General features: G+C 37.3%; 1 protein-coding gene across 1 annotated transcript; it reads left to right on the forward strand.

The window, feature by feature from the left end:
- Positions 1-11,522: 11,522 nt before the first annotated feature.
- Positions 11,523-11,927, forward strand: LOC138874981 (uncharacterized mitochondrial protein AtMg00240-like). Its single transcript, XM_070153784.1, has one exon. The coding sequence runs from the start codon at positions 11,523-11,525 to the stop codon at positions 11,925-11,927; it is 405 nt and encodes a 134-aa protein (XP_070009885.1).
- Positions 11,928-12,442: the final 515 nt, after the last annotated feature.

The raw sequence follows: 12,442 nt of genomic DNA on the forward strand, positions 1-12,442 counted from the left end.
AGGGCCCAATTGTGAGCAACCCTCTTTCATTTATTCCCCTTTTCCTTTTTAATTCTCTTACTCATTTTTCAATTTGTATTTTTGTTTCATTTTTCCCTAATTTTATAAGGATGCATAATTAAAAATAAAAAATCCTAATAGATGTCAAAGCTAAATTAATTAAATTCTAAAATTATTTAAAACCTATTTCACGGCAAATTCACAATTAAAACGATTAAAATGCAAAGTGGACTATTTTTGTGATTTTCTTCACGTTTTGTTCTAAAACAAATTAACCCCTAATTAATACTAAAATATGAAATTAAATCTTAAATGCAAATGCATATTTTTGTATTTTTCATATGAATTAAAATGCACAGATAAAATGCAACAATTAACAGAAAATGACACCAAAATTCACAAAAATTGTAAAATAATAAAGAAATTATTTTGTTTGAATTTCTGGGAATAATTTGCTTTGGGCAAAAATCACGTGCTCACAATGCCCACCCCTAGTCATAGCAGCTACCTCGAAGTCTCCAAATACTGGTACCAACATGGATCTTGCAATCACCACGTCCAGATAAACCTGGATCTACACACGAAATGCAGAGTGTAGTAATGTACTTACTAAGTAACAGAACTAACATTGGGCTGAAAGCAGTGACAAGCTCAGAAGAAGACAGTCAGTATCCAATATAAACGACAATACAAATATAGTGATGGCAATAGCAATAAGTAACTCAAGGAATTATCATGATCAACTCGTTCATATTACAAGAATTTAGACATGTCTTCAAGTATAACAATTAAAGCTGAGCACTGATAAGAACATGTCAGTTAGAACTAACATGAGGTATGGTACATATCTGTGTCTACATGCCAAGTATGCATGTAAAATGAATGATTTCACAGTGATATCCCCAGATGCTCTAACTCTCCATATACTCAAGTTTTCTGTCTTAAATACCCACCTCATCATACACACAATCACTCAACACTATACGAGTGATTGGCATCAATGCCCCTCACCAAAGCACGTGTATATATATATCAGTGTGTGTGCTCACTACTAGTGTGCCAGACGACGGAGGGGCAGATCCTGCCCAACACTAAACAAAGACAATAAGGCCTACTGCGGCATGCAACCCGATCCACATAATAATAATAATAATAATAATATTAATAATATCAATGATAATAATAATAATAATAATAATAATAATAATAATAATAAATAAGCCAATATGGCCTGCTGTGGCGTGCAACCCAATCCATAATAACTCTCTCAACACAGCTCTAACGCCCGCCTCAGTCACCAACCACTCAAGTCTCAAGGGCTCACAATCTCATATCAGTCATCCCAGCAACTCCACATATGGAAAAGCAATGATAACATGAATGTAACAATGAATGACGAATAAAGGCTGAGATATGATATGCAAATGAAGAATTATGACTGAGTGTATAATTACAGTTAAGTCAGATAACCCAAAAAAATAAATAGAAGTAGTCTCATCATGTCGCAATCAAATAACCATATATCCTAAATATGATTTCTAACATAAATCATAGCTCAGTTAATCTAACAATTAGGAAAAATACGGATAGAACAAGACATGATAGCAACATAGTAAAAACAAATCAACCCAGATCGTGATTACCCCGATGCACGCCCACATGCTCGTCACCTAGCATGTGTGTCACCCCAATACATCAGAAATGACATGTTTTCTAGGGATAAATACCCTCAATTCCAAGTTTCGAAATGTTACTTACCTATAACGTGCAACTCAATACTCAAACAAGCCCTCGCCTCGCGAATCGTCCTCTGAACGACTCGAATCTAGTAAAAAATAACTCAATACCACCAACATAGTCGTAGGAAGCAATCTCAAATGATCGCTAAAATTTTTAATCAAAATCAAAAAATCAACCCAAAAAGTCAACCCCGAGCCCACACCCGGGAACACGACAAAATTCTCACAAATTCTGAACACCTATTCAATTACAAATCCAACCATTTTAAAAGACCGCCCAGTGATTCTCGCACCTGCGGTCATAAGCCGCATCTGTGGTCTCGCAGGTGCAGCCAAAATTGCACTTTTGCGTTTTCTCTATAGCCTCCAGCCTTCCGCATCTATGAAAAATGTTTTGCACCTGTGTGTCCGCTTATGCGGATACCCTTCGCAGCTGTGAACTCTCTAGCTCCCAGCCATTTTTGCATCTGTGGATAACTTAGCACACTTGCGCTTTCGCTTCAGCGGCTCCCAATCCCCATCTGCAACCCATGCCATGCCCAACCTTCTCCTCTTTTGCGATACATCCACCGCATCTGCGACTTAACACTTGCTGCCATAACCTCTCAGGTGCGATCACACTAGAACCTGAAAATTCAGCATTTCCCTTAAGTCCAAATATGATCCGTCAACCATCCGAAACACATCTGGAACTCCCAAGACCACATCCAATTACACCAACCGGTCTTAAAACACATTACGAACTTACTTAATGCCTCAAACCACATCAAACAACATTGGAATCACAAATTTCACCCCAATTAAAGCTTAATGAAATTAATAACGGACCTCCAAATCAACATATGTACATATTCCTAAGTCCAAAATAACCATGCAAAGCTATCAAAACCATCAAAACTCCATTCTGGCATTGTCTACACAAAAGTCAAACTCGGTTAACTCTTCCAACTTAAGCCTTCAACCTTGGGACTAAGTGGACCAATTCACTCCAAATCTTCCCCAAAACTAATCTAACCACCCCGGCAAGTCACATAACCATAAGTGAACATAAAAAATGAGATAAAGGGATAAAGTCTATAATACATGAAATGACCGGATGGGTCATTACACTATGGGAATGGATTGGATGGCCTCTTGTTATGCTACGGTTGATTGTTGGGAGAAAGTTGTTCACTTTAAATTTTTAAGAGGGCCCATTTTTGGATGGAAGGGTGATGTTTCTGATCCAAAAGAGAAGTTTATTTCATACCTTAAGGCTCAAAAGATGATCACGAAATGATGTGTCTTTCATTTGGTACGTGCGCAGGATGCGGTGGCAAAGCCTCCGGCCCTTCACTCAGTTCCGGTCATTTGTGAATTTCATGATGTGTTCCCCTATTATAACCCAGGTATTGCACCCGATATGGAGAGGTTTGCCATCGATGTGCCATCTGATACGCAATCGATATCAATTTCTTTGTACAGAATGGCTCCTACCAAGTTGAAGGAACTAAAATATCAGTTGAAAGATCTTCTTGATAAGGGCTTCATTTGACCCAGTACTTTCCAGTAGGGAGCCTCAGTGCTATTTGTTCAAAAAAAGCATTGTTCGTTGAGGATGTGTATTGATTATCGACGACTGAATAAGGTAACTATCAAGAATAAGTATCCGCTTCCAAGAATCGATGATTTGTTTGACCAATTACAAAGCACTAAGTATTTCTCGAAGATTCACCTCAGATCTAGGTATCATCAGTTAAAGATTAGGGAAAAAATATTTCGAAAATAGCCTTACGGACTAGATATGGCCATTACTAGTTTCTTGTTATGTCCTTTAGCCTAACCAAACTCCAACGGCCTTCATGGTTCTGATGAATTGAGTGTTTAGTCCATTCTTAGATATTTTTATGATCGTATTCATTTGCGATATTTTGGTGTAGAACACGTAGAGCATTTGCTAAAGGTTCTACACACACTCTGGGATCACAGGTTGTACGCCATGTTTTCCAAGTGTGAATTCTGGCTAAACTTGGTGACTTTTCTTGGTCATATAGTATCAGCAGAAGGTATCAAGTTTGATGGACAAAAGGTTGAAGCAGTAAAGAACTGGCCAAGGCCCATAACTCCTACTGAGGCATGTAGCTTCTTGAACTTAGCCAGTTACTACTAAAGATATGTGGAGAATTTCTCATCCATAGTTGCTCCTTTGACAAAGTTGACGCATGAGGTAGCAAAATTCCAGTGGACCAATGTTTGTGAAAATAACTTACAAGAGTTAAAGGACATGTTAACCTCGGCTCCAGTTCTAACTCTTCCTGAAGGACTTGAGGGGTACGTTATATATTGTGATGCCTCTAGAGTGGGATTGGCAGCGTTTTAATGCAACATGGGAAAGGCATTGCCTCTGCTTCGAGACAACTAAGAAAACACGAGAAGAATTACCCCACTCATGTCTTGGAGCAAGCAGTTGTTGTATTTGCTTTAAAAATATGGATTCACTACTTGTATGAGGTTCATGTTGACATATTCACTAACCACAAGTGCTTGCAATAATATTCAATAAAAAAGAATTGAATTTGACACAATAGAGATGGATCGAATTGTTAAAGGATTACAATATTGATATTCTATAGCACCTCGGGAAGGCAAACATTGTGGATGATACATTATGTCGAAAATCCATGGGTAGTCTACGATATGTGGAGAAGCATAAATTGAAGATGACTAAAGACTTGTACCAGCTGGCCAATATAAGAATACGGTTGCTCGACACTAGTGATGGAGGAGCCATAGTTCGAAACACTATTGAGTCCTCATTAGTGGTAGAATTAAAGGCATGACAATTTGACGAGCCAACATTGGTGGAAATGAGAGAATGCATTCCCTTTCAAAAGAAGCAAGAGTTATAGTTATCCGAGGATGGAGTCCTTAGATATAAGGATCGATTTAGTGTACCCGATGTCGGGGACTCCGGGAGCAAATCATGGCAGAGATTCATCAGTCCCGGATCAACCAAGATGTATCACAATATTCAGCAGTTGTACTGGAGTAACAACATGAATAAGAGCATTGTTGAATAAGTCTCTCAGCGTCCAAAGTGCATACAAGTTAAGGTTGAACACCAGAAACCAGGAGCATTGCTGCAAAATATGGAAATTCTGACCTAGAAGTGGGAGATGATCAATATGGATTTCGTTACTGGATAGACAAGATCACGTCAAAGGTTCGACTCCATATGGGTTATTTTGGACCCGACTCACCAAGTTAGCTCAGTTTCAGCCAGTTGAGACTACCTTCTTCGACTCCATATGGGTTATTTTGGACACGACTCACCAAGTTAGCTCAGTTTCTGCCAGTTGAGACTACCTTCTCGACTGAAGGCTACGCCAAGTTATATATTAAGGAGATAGTTTGGCTTCACGAGGTTCCAATTTCTATCATATCGGACAAAGGTTCCAAGTTTACAGCTAATTTCTAGAGGTAATTCCAAAAAGGATTGGGTACAAAGATCAACCTTAGAATAACCTTCTATCTGCAAATAGATGGCCAGGCCGAGTGCACTATTCAAACACTCAATCCTACATTTTAGACTTCAAAGGAAATTGGGAGGATCGTCTACCACTCATCAAATTTGCTTACAACAACAACTAGCATGCTAGCATTTAGATGGCACCGTTTGAGGCCCTATATGGATGGAAGTATAAATCTTCTATCGGTTGGTTCAAAGTTGGTGAAACAAAGTTATTAGGTCCCAATTTGGTGCAATAATCTGTAGAAAAGGTTAAAACAATTCGAAGTCGATTATCGACCGCCCAGAGCAGGTAGAAATCTTACTCGGATAATTGAAAGCGAGATTTGGAGTTTGCTGTGGGAGACTTGGTGTTCTTGAAGGAGTCGCCTATGAAAGGCATGATGAGGTTGGGTAAGAAAGGCAAACACAACTCCCGGTATATTGGACCATACTAAATTATTCAAAGAGTTGGTCAAGTGGCTTATAAGCTTGAATTGCACTTGGAATTGGAGGTAGTGCATCCAGTATTCCATATGTCTATGCTTTGAAAGTGCTTGAGTGATCCATCATGTGTTACCCCTATTAAAGATATTCAAGTCACAGAGGACCTAACTTATGAAGAAATTTCGGTGGCCATCTTAGAGCGTCAAGTGCGCAAGCTGCAAACTAAAGAAGTAGCTTCTGTTAAAGTACTTTAGAGGAACAACAGAGTAGAAGAAATGACATGGGAAGCTAAAATATGAAATTCAGGTACCCCTATTAGTTCCATGATATAGGAGGCAACAATGAGGCCACCATGGCAGGAACAACTTTAGAAGACCAAATAAGTTTTGCAAGGAATGGCTACGATTCAACATTCAAGGATGAACGTTCCAAGGGGGGATGATTTTACACCCAACACCTAAAAAAAGCTTGATAAGTGTGGCTTCTAGTGCAGGCAATCAACTGGCGATGTGTTTGAGGGTAGAAGATGGCAACACGTTTCATTAGACTTGCTCCAAGTGTCATCGGGTGTAGTGATCGGGGCGGGGCAACCCGTTTTGCATGTAGCAGTTGTGGAGTTTCCAAGATTTAATGTGATATAAAAATGCAGTGCAACACTCTTTCTCTTTCATATTTTAAAAAGGCATCACCTATGTTAGTTCTCCCAAGTGCTTTCAGCACCCCTTTATACATTCCAAATAATTTAAGGTAAAGTTGAAGGCGAATCTGAATCTAGCAAGATCTAGCGTGATCATCATTGTAACATTTATTATCTTGCTGTACTGATTCTGGAAAGTTTGTTGGAGGCAGGTTTAACCGTCCTAGATGTGTAGTTAGTTCTTCAACAAGATATGTAGGGCAACTTTCTTTCTTGGAATGAGTTCGTGTAAGTCTCTCTCCCCCTCTAAAGGTTTTCTGTATTGTAAGAATTTTTTTGATCTGACTCCCTCTCAATGAAATTTTTCTGTTCTTGTACATTCTGGTCGGTAGTATTTGTCTCAAAATCTTTAGTGTTCCGAGTTAATATTTTGTGTTCGGAGAGTATGATTCTTTCTAAGGTTAAACTTTTTGTCCCTTGAAACTACAACTGCATTGCATTTATGTATATGTATTTATTTTACTTTACCAAGAAACACTATAGTCGGTTGGGTACGACACCTATTATGCAACCACTAATTAGTTAGGTATTAGGAGACACGATATGAGATATTACCGAGCCCTTATGTGGCCAGGTATGATGATGTGTAATGTATGATATGACATTAAGGAATCCTCTTGAGTCTGGTTATGCCAAGTTCTGCTGAGTCCTGGTACAGTCGAGACCTCCTAAGATCGGGTACGATGCAGTCCTCTACGAGGCAAGGTATGCAGTGATGTGTGATGTGAGGTTACCGAGCCCTTGTATGGGCGGGTATGATTGAGTCATCTATGAGGCCGGGTATGTAGTGATGAAATGTGCCCTAAAGAGTGGCTGAATATAAGTATACATATTGTTAAATATAAGTTTTAATGATAAAAAATAACATATTACTATTATGCAATCACAAGGGATAAAACGAAGGACTCAAGAAGCTCTAGCATTCAAATATGGAAGAAGTGGAGAAAGGAAAAAGTAAAAGAATTAATGAAAAGATCTTTCAACGGAAGCAAGTAAAGAAGGATATTGTTTGAAGCGATAATGATTGAAGAATCACTCTAGAAGCAAAGGAAAGGAAAACTATGTAAGATTAGAGACGAAAAAGGAAGAAGTTGCGGAAATTCGAAAGAAGAATCAACCAAGGATTTGATAGCAGATTGACGGAGGATATTATAGGAAGGTCCCAAATTGAAGGAAAACAAGATTGTGAATCTATGGATTGGATATTCCTCCATCAAAGGAAGATTGTTAAATCCCAGAATCAAGGGATCAAACTTTAATTGATCAAATAACAGAAAGATTTGCTTAGCGGAAGAAAAGACTATCAAGGCGACAAGTCAAGGCTAATAAATGAAGTTCCACCTTATTTTTGGAAAGAATCACTCTATGATTCCTTTCAAGGATCAACTCCCTTGGGTATGTAATCTCTTAAGATTCACATTAATCAAGAGTCAAGAAGACCTCACGAAGTATATATACATAGGTACTAGTCTTGAAGCAGATATACTTTGAACGAACCACTATCACTCTTTTTGTTCTACTCCAAACAAGCATTGTAGTTCTCTTTAAATATGCTGTGTAATTAGTGAGAAAAGAAAAAGAGATAAACACTGGTGAAACATTGTATCAAGAAGAGAGAAGTAACATTGTGACTAAGCTGTTGGTGTAAAGCTACATCAACTCTCCTATAATCGAGAAACATCACATACTGAAAGAGAACACCCTTGAAACCCAAGGGGACTGGATGTAGGATTCACATTGAATCCGAACTAGTATAAAAATCTTGATTTCTTTAATTCCTGCACATTATTTCTCCTTTACTTATATTCTGTTCTTATCTTCTGTCGACTAATTGGTAAACTAGTAAACTACTTAGAATACAGAAAGAAAAATTGACAATTCATTCCCCATATTGTACTTTCAATTGGTATCATAGTCAGGTTTCACACTTTTTTTTTCTTTTGCTTAACAGCTGGTGAGAAAAGATCATGTTAAACCAAGTAACAATTGGAGAACTCTTTCAAGAAGGGACATCGCAAGTAATGACACCATACTTCAATGGACAACATTTCTTCGACTGGAAAATAGGCATGGAAATTTATGCAAAATCCTATGATGTCAAAGTATGGCGTGTCATCAAAAAGGGGAACTATAAGTAGCAGCTCAACCACCCGTTGATCCTGAAGATATAGATGGATACACAAACGAGAAAATGGCTATCTCTCAAGTTAATGCTAGGCACGAAACTTGCTCTATAATGCTATAAGTGAATAAGAGCATGAGAAAATTTCAAGTTGTGATACCGCCAAAGAAATGTGGGAAAAACTGGAAGCTACGTATGAGAGAACCAGTAAAGTGAAAGAAACTCAGATAAATATGTTGGTTTATGATTATTAACTCTTCCAGATGAAAGAAGGAGAATCCATTCAGTAAATATTTGCAAGATTTAGCAAAATCATTGGCGATCTGAAAGCCTTTGGTAAACACTACTCAAGTGGTGATCAAGTTTGAAAAATCCGGAGGAGTTTGCCTACCATATGACAGACAAAAGTAGTTGCACTCAAATATCAAGATCTAAAAAATCTTTCATATGATGAACTACGAGGAGATCTTATAGCATTTGAGAAAACTCATCTCAAGAAAATAAGTCAGGAAGAAAAGAAGAAAATAGTTGCTTTCAAAACTACAACTGAAGGACCTAAAGATGATATTAATGACAATCAGAAGCTCTTGAAGAAGAAATTGCCATGGTTTTAAGAAACATGAATGGATGGATAAGAAGATATAGAAATACAAAAAAGGGAAGGATGTCATCCAGATTAACTAGGCAATACAATGAAAAAGACAAAAATGATGGGAAATATTTTGAATGCCGAAGGTATGACCATGTTCAAGCCGAGTGCCCTAAACTTAAAAGAAAAGTCTCTAGTGGATTCAGATAAATAAATCCTTAGGAAGTTGGAGTAACTCAAAACATGAGGAAATAACAACCTTGTGCTTCATGAGTATTTTAGAAAATGATATGAACAAATATTCTGGCTGCTGATGATGAAAGTAGAGAAGACACTAAAAACTGTTTCATGGCACGAGGTGAAACAAGCGAGATAAGATCCTATGACTGTGATAGATGTAATAAATTACAGTATATTCTTGATCTTACCCTAAAGGAGTCTCAAACGATGTTGAATGAATTGAAAAGACTCAATAGGGAAAAAGGACTAGGAACTTAAACTTGAAGTATGTGAAATCGAAAGAGATGTACTTCAAGATGAGGTTCAGGAATTGCAAATGCAACTGAATGGCATGCGCAAATCCACCAGTTACAGTTTTGTCAAGTCTAACCAGGAGACTTAAAAGTCAACTGGTAAAGGACCGGCTAGAACTGAGTCCACAAGTACTAACACAAGTGGTATATCAAAAATTGGATCAACTATTGTGTGTCATTACTGTAACAAAGTTGGACATAAATATTCCTTTTGTAGATAAGTCTAATGTTTCGGAATGGATTTGGAAACCCAAAAACAACCCTGATTCCAGTAGAAATAACCAGCAAGGACCCAAGCAAGCTTGGGTACCTAAAAGAAGATGATAATTCTATTTTACAGGAACACCGCAGAAAGAGTCACAAAGGAAAATAGTATTTGGACAGTACATGTTCTAGTCACATGGTGGGTGACAAAAATCTGTTCAAAAAAGTTACAAAAATAACTGGAGGTAGTGTCAAATTTTGTGATAACTCAAAAGAAAATATAGTTGGCACCGACACAGTTCCATTCAACAACAATTGTGATATTACAGAAGTATACCTTGTAGATGGACTTAACTATAATCTCCTGAGTATAAGTCAGCTATGTGATTCAGGGTACGAAGTCAAATTCAAGAAAATAAGATGTTCCATTGAAGATGATTCAAGTAAAACGATACTCCTAGGGAAAAGGTATGGAAATGTTTATATCCTTGACGGCACTGAAAATCTAGATAGTAATATCTATTTAGCATTCATATCTGATAATCCATGGTTGTGGCATACGAAACTTGGTCATGCAAGCATGCATCTAATTGAGAAACTCTCCAAGCATAATTTAGTTATTGTCCTTCCTAAACTCAATTTTTCTAGAAATCATGTCTGTGATGCATGTCAGATTGGTAAACAAACTAGAAACTCTTTCAAAAACAAAGAGATCGTATCTACAACCAAGCCTTTACAATTGCTTTATATGGACTTATTTGGACCCACTAGAACTACTAGCATTGGAGGTAAACGATATGCTTTTTTTTTATTGTTGATGACTACTCACGTTTTACATAGGTGATTTTCTTATCTCATAAAGATGAAGCTTAGAATTTTTTTGAGATTTTCCGTAAAAGAGTGGAAGCTCATATTTCAGAAGGCAAATGTAGAAATCATCTCTTAAATCGATCCAAAGAAAGTTGAGGAAGCCTTTAAGGACTCCAGATGGGTACAAGCCATGCAGGAGGAACTCGATAAATTCGATAAGAATCAAGTTTGGGAACTGTTACCTAAGTCTGCAAATGCTACCATAGTTGGAACCAAATGGGTTTTGAGAAATAAGTTAAACGAAGACAGAAAAGTAGTGTGAAACAAAGCCAGATCAGTAGCTCAAAGCTACTCACAGCAGGAAGGAGTCGACTATGATGAAACCTTTGCTCCGGTAGCATGATTAGTGTCTATACAAATTCTTCTCACATATGCATCTTTTAAAGGTTTTAGACTTTTATATGGATGTCAAAAGTGCCTTATTAAATGGCTTTATTGATGAGGAGGTGTATGTAAAACAACCTCCTTGTTTTGAAGACTCACAATATCCTTGCTATGTGTATAAGTTGACTAGAGCTCTGTATGGACTCAAACAAGCTCCTCAAGCCTGGTATGAAAGCTTGGCTCATTTTTACTTGATTATGGTTTTACAAGAGGTAAAGTAGATACTACATTATTTATCAAAAGATCATCAGGAGGTAATCTCATTATCCAAGTCTATGTTGATGATATTATTTTTGGAAGTATAAACCCTCTTTTGTGTAAAGAATTTGCTAATGTCATGCAACGTGAGTTTGAAATGAACATGATGGAAGAACTCACGTTTTTCCTTGGAACAAAATTCAACAATATGAGGAAGGAACTTTTATATGTCAGACCAAATACACAAAGTGAATGATTCAAAAGTTTGGCATGAGCAGTGCTAAAGCAATTGGTACATCAATTAGCCCATCAACAAGTCTTGACAAAGACGAAAAGGGAAATCTAGTGGATGAAATGAGTTATCGTGGAATGATTGGCTCCTTACTTTATCTAACTGTTAGTCGACCAGATATTATGTTCAGTGTGAGTAAATGTGCTAGGTTTCAGTCAGCTTCTAAGGAATCACATCTGACAGCAGTAAAGAGAATAATACATTATCTCATCAGAACCATTTCATATGGATTGTGGTACCCACAATCAAACAATTTAAAACTTGAAGGTTTTTCAGATATTGATCTTGCAGGTGATAAGGAAGATAGGAAAAACACCAGTGGAACATGTCGATTACTGAAAAAGATTAATATCCTGGAAGAGTAAGAAACAAGGCTCAGTTGCATTATCCACAACTGAGGTAGAGTATATTGCCATCAGACAGTCTTGTGCATAATTACTGTGTATGTTTATCAACTGGGTGACCATGAATTATCTTTTAAGCCCATTCAAATATTCCGTGATAATTCTAGTGTTATATGCCTCTTAACGAATCTTGTGCATCATTCTAGGTCTAAGCATCATTTCATCAGAGATCATGTCACTAAGGGAAATATAGAATAATCATTTGTTAGCACTATTGATCAACTAACAGACATTTTTACTAAGCCCTTGCTTGAAGATAGATTCTGCTCTTTAAGAGATTTACTTGGCATTATTTCTCTTGATCATAGAAATTAGGACTTAAATGTTAATTCTAATTCCTGTGTGACTAAAGTTTTTAGTTTTCTTTGTTTTTTTAAGTACGCATTAATTGAGTGCCTCCGATTTCCCTCTCTTTTTCCATCAGTTGCAACTTTCAAGAAAGAAATTTCAATCATCATTTCCTTTCACTAACGCCC

This window comes from Nicotiana sylvestris, chromosome 8, assembly GCF_000393655.2.
Source record: "Nicotiana sylvestris chromosome 8, ASM39365v2, whole genome shotgun sequence".
Classification (NCBI taxonomy): domain Eukaryota; kingdom Viridiplantae; phylum Streptophyta; class Magnoliopsida; order Solanales; family Solanaceae; genus Nicotiana; species Nicotiana sylvestris.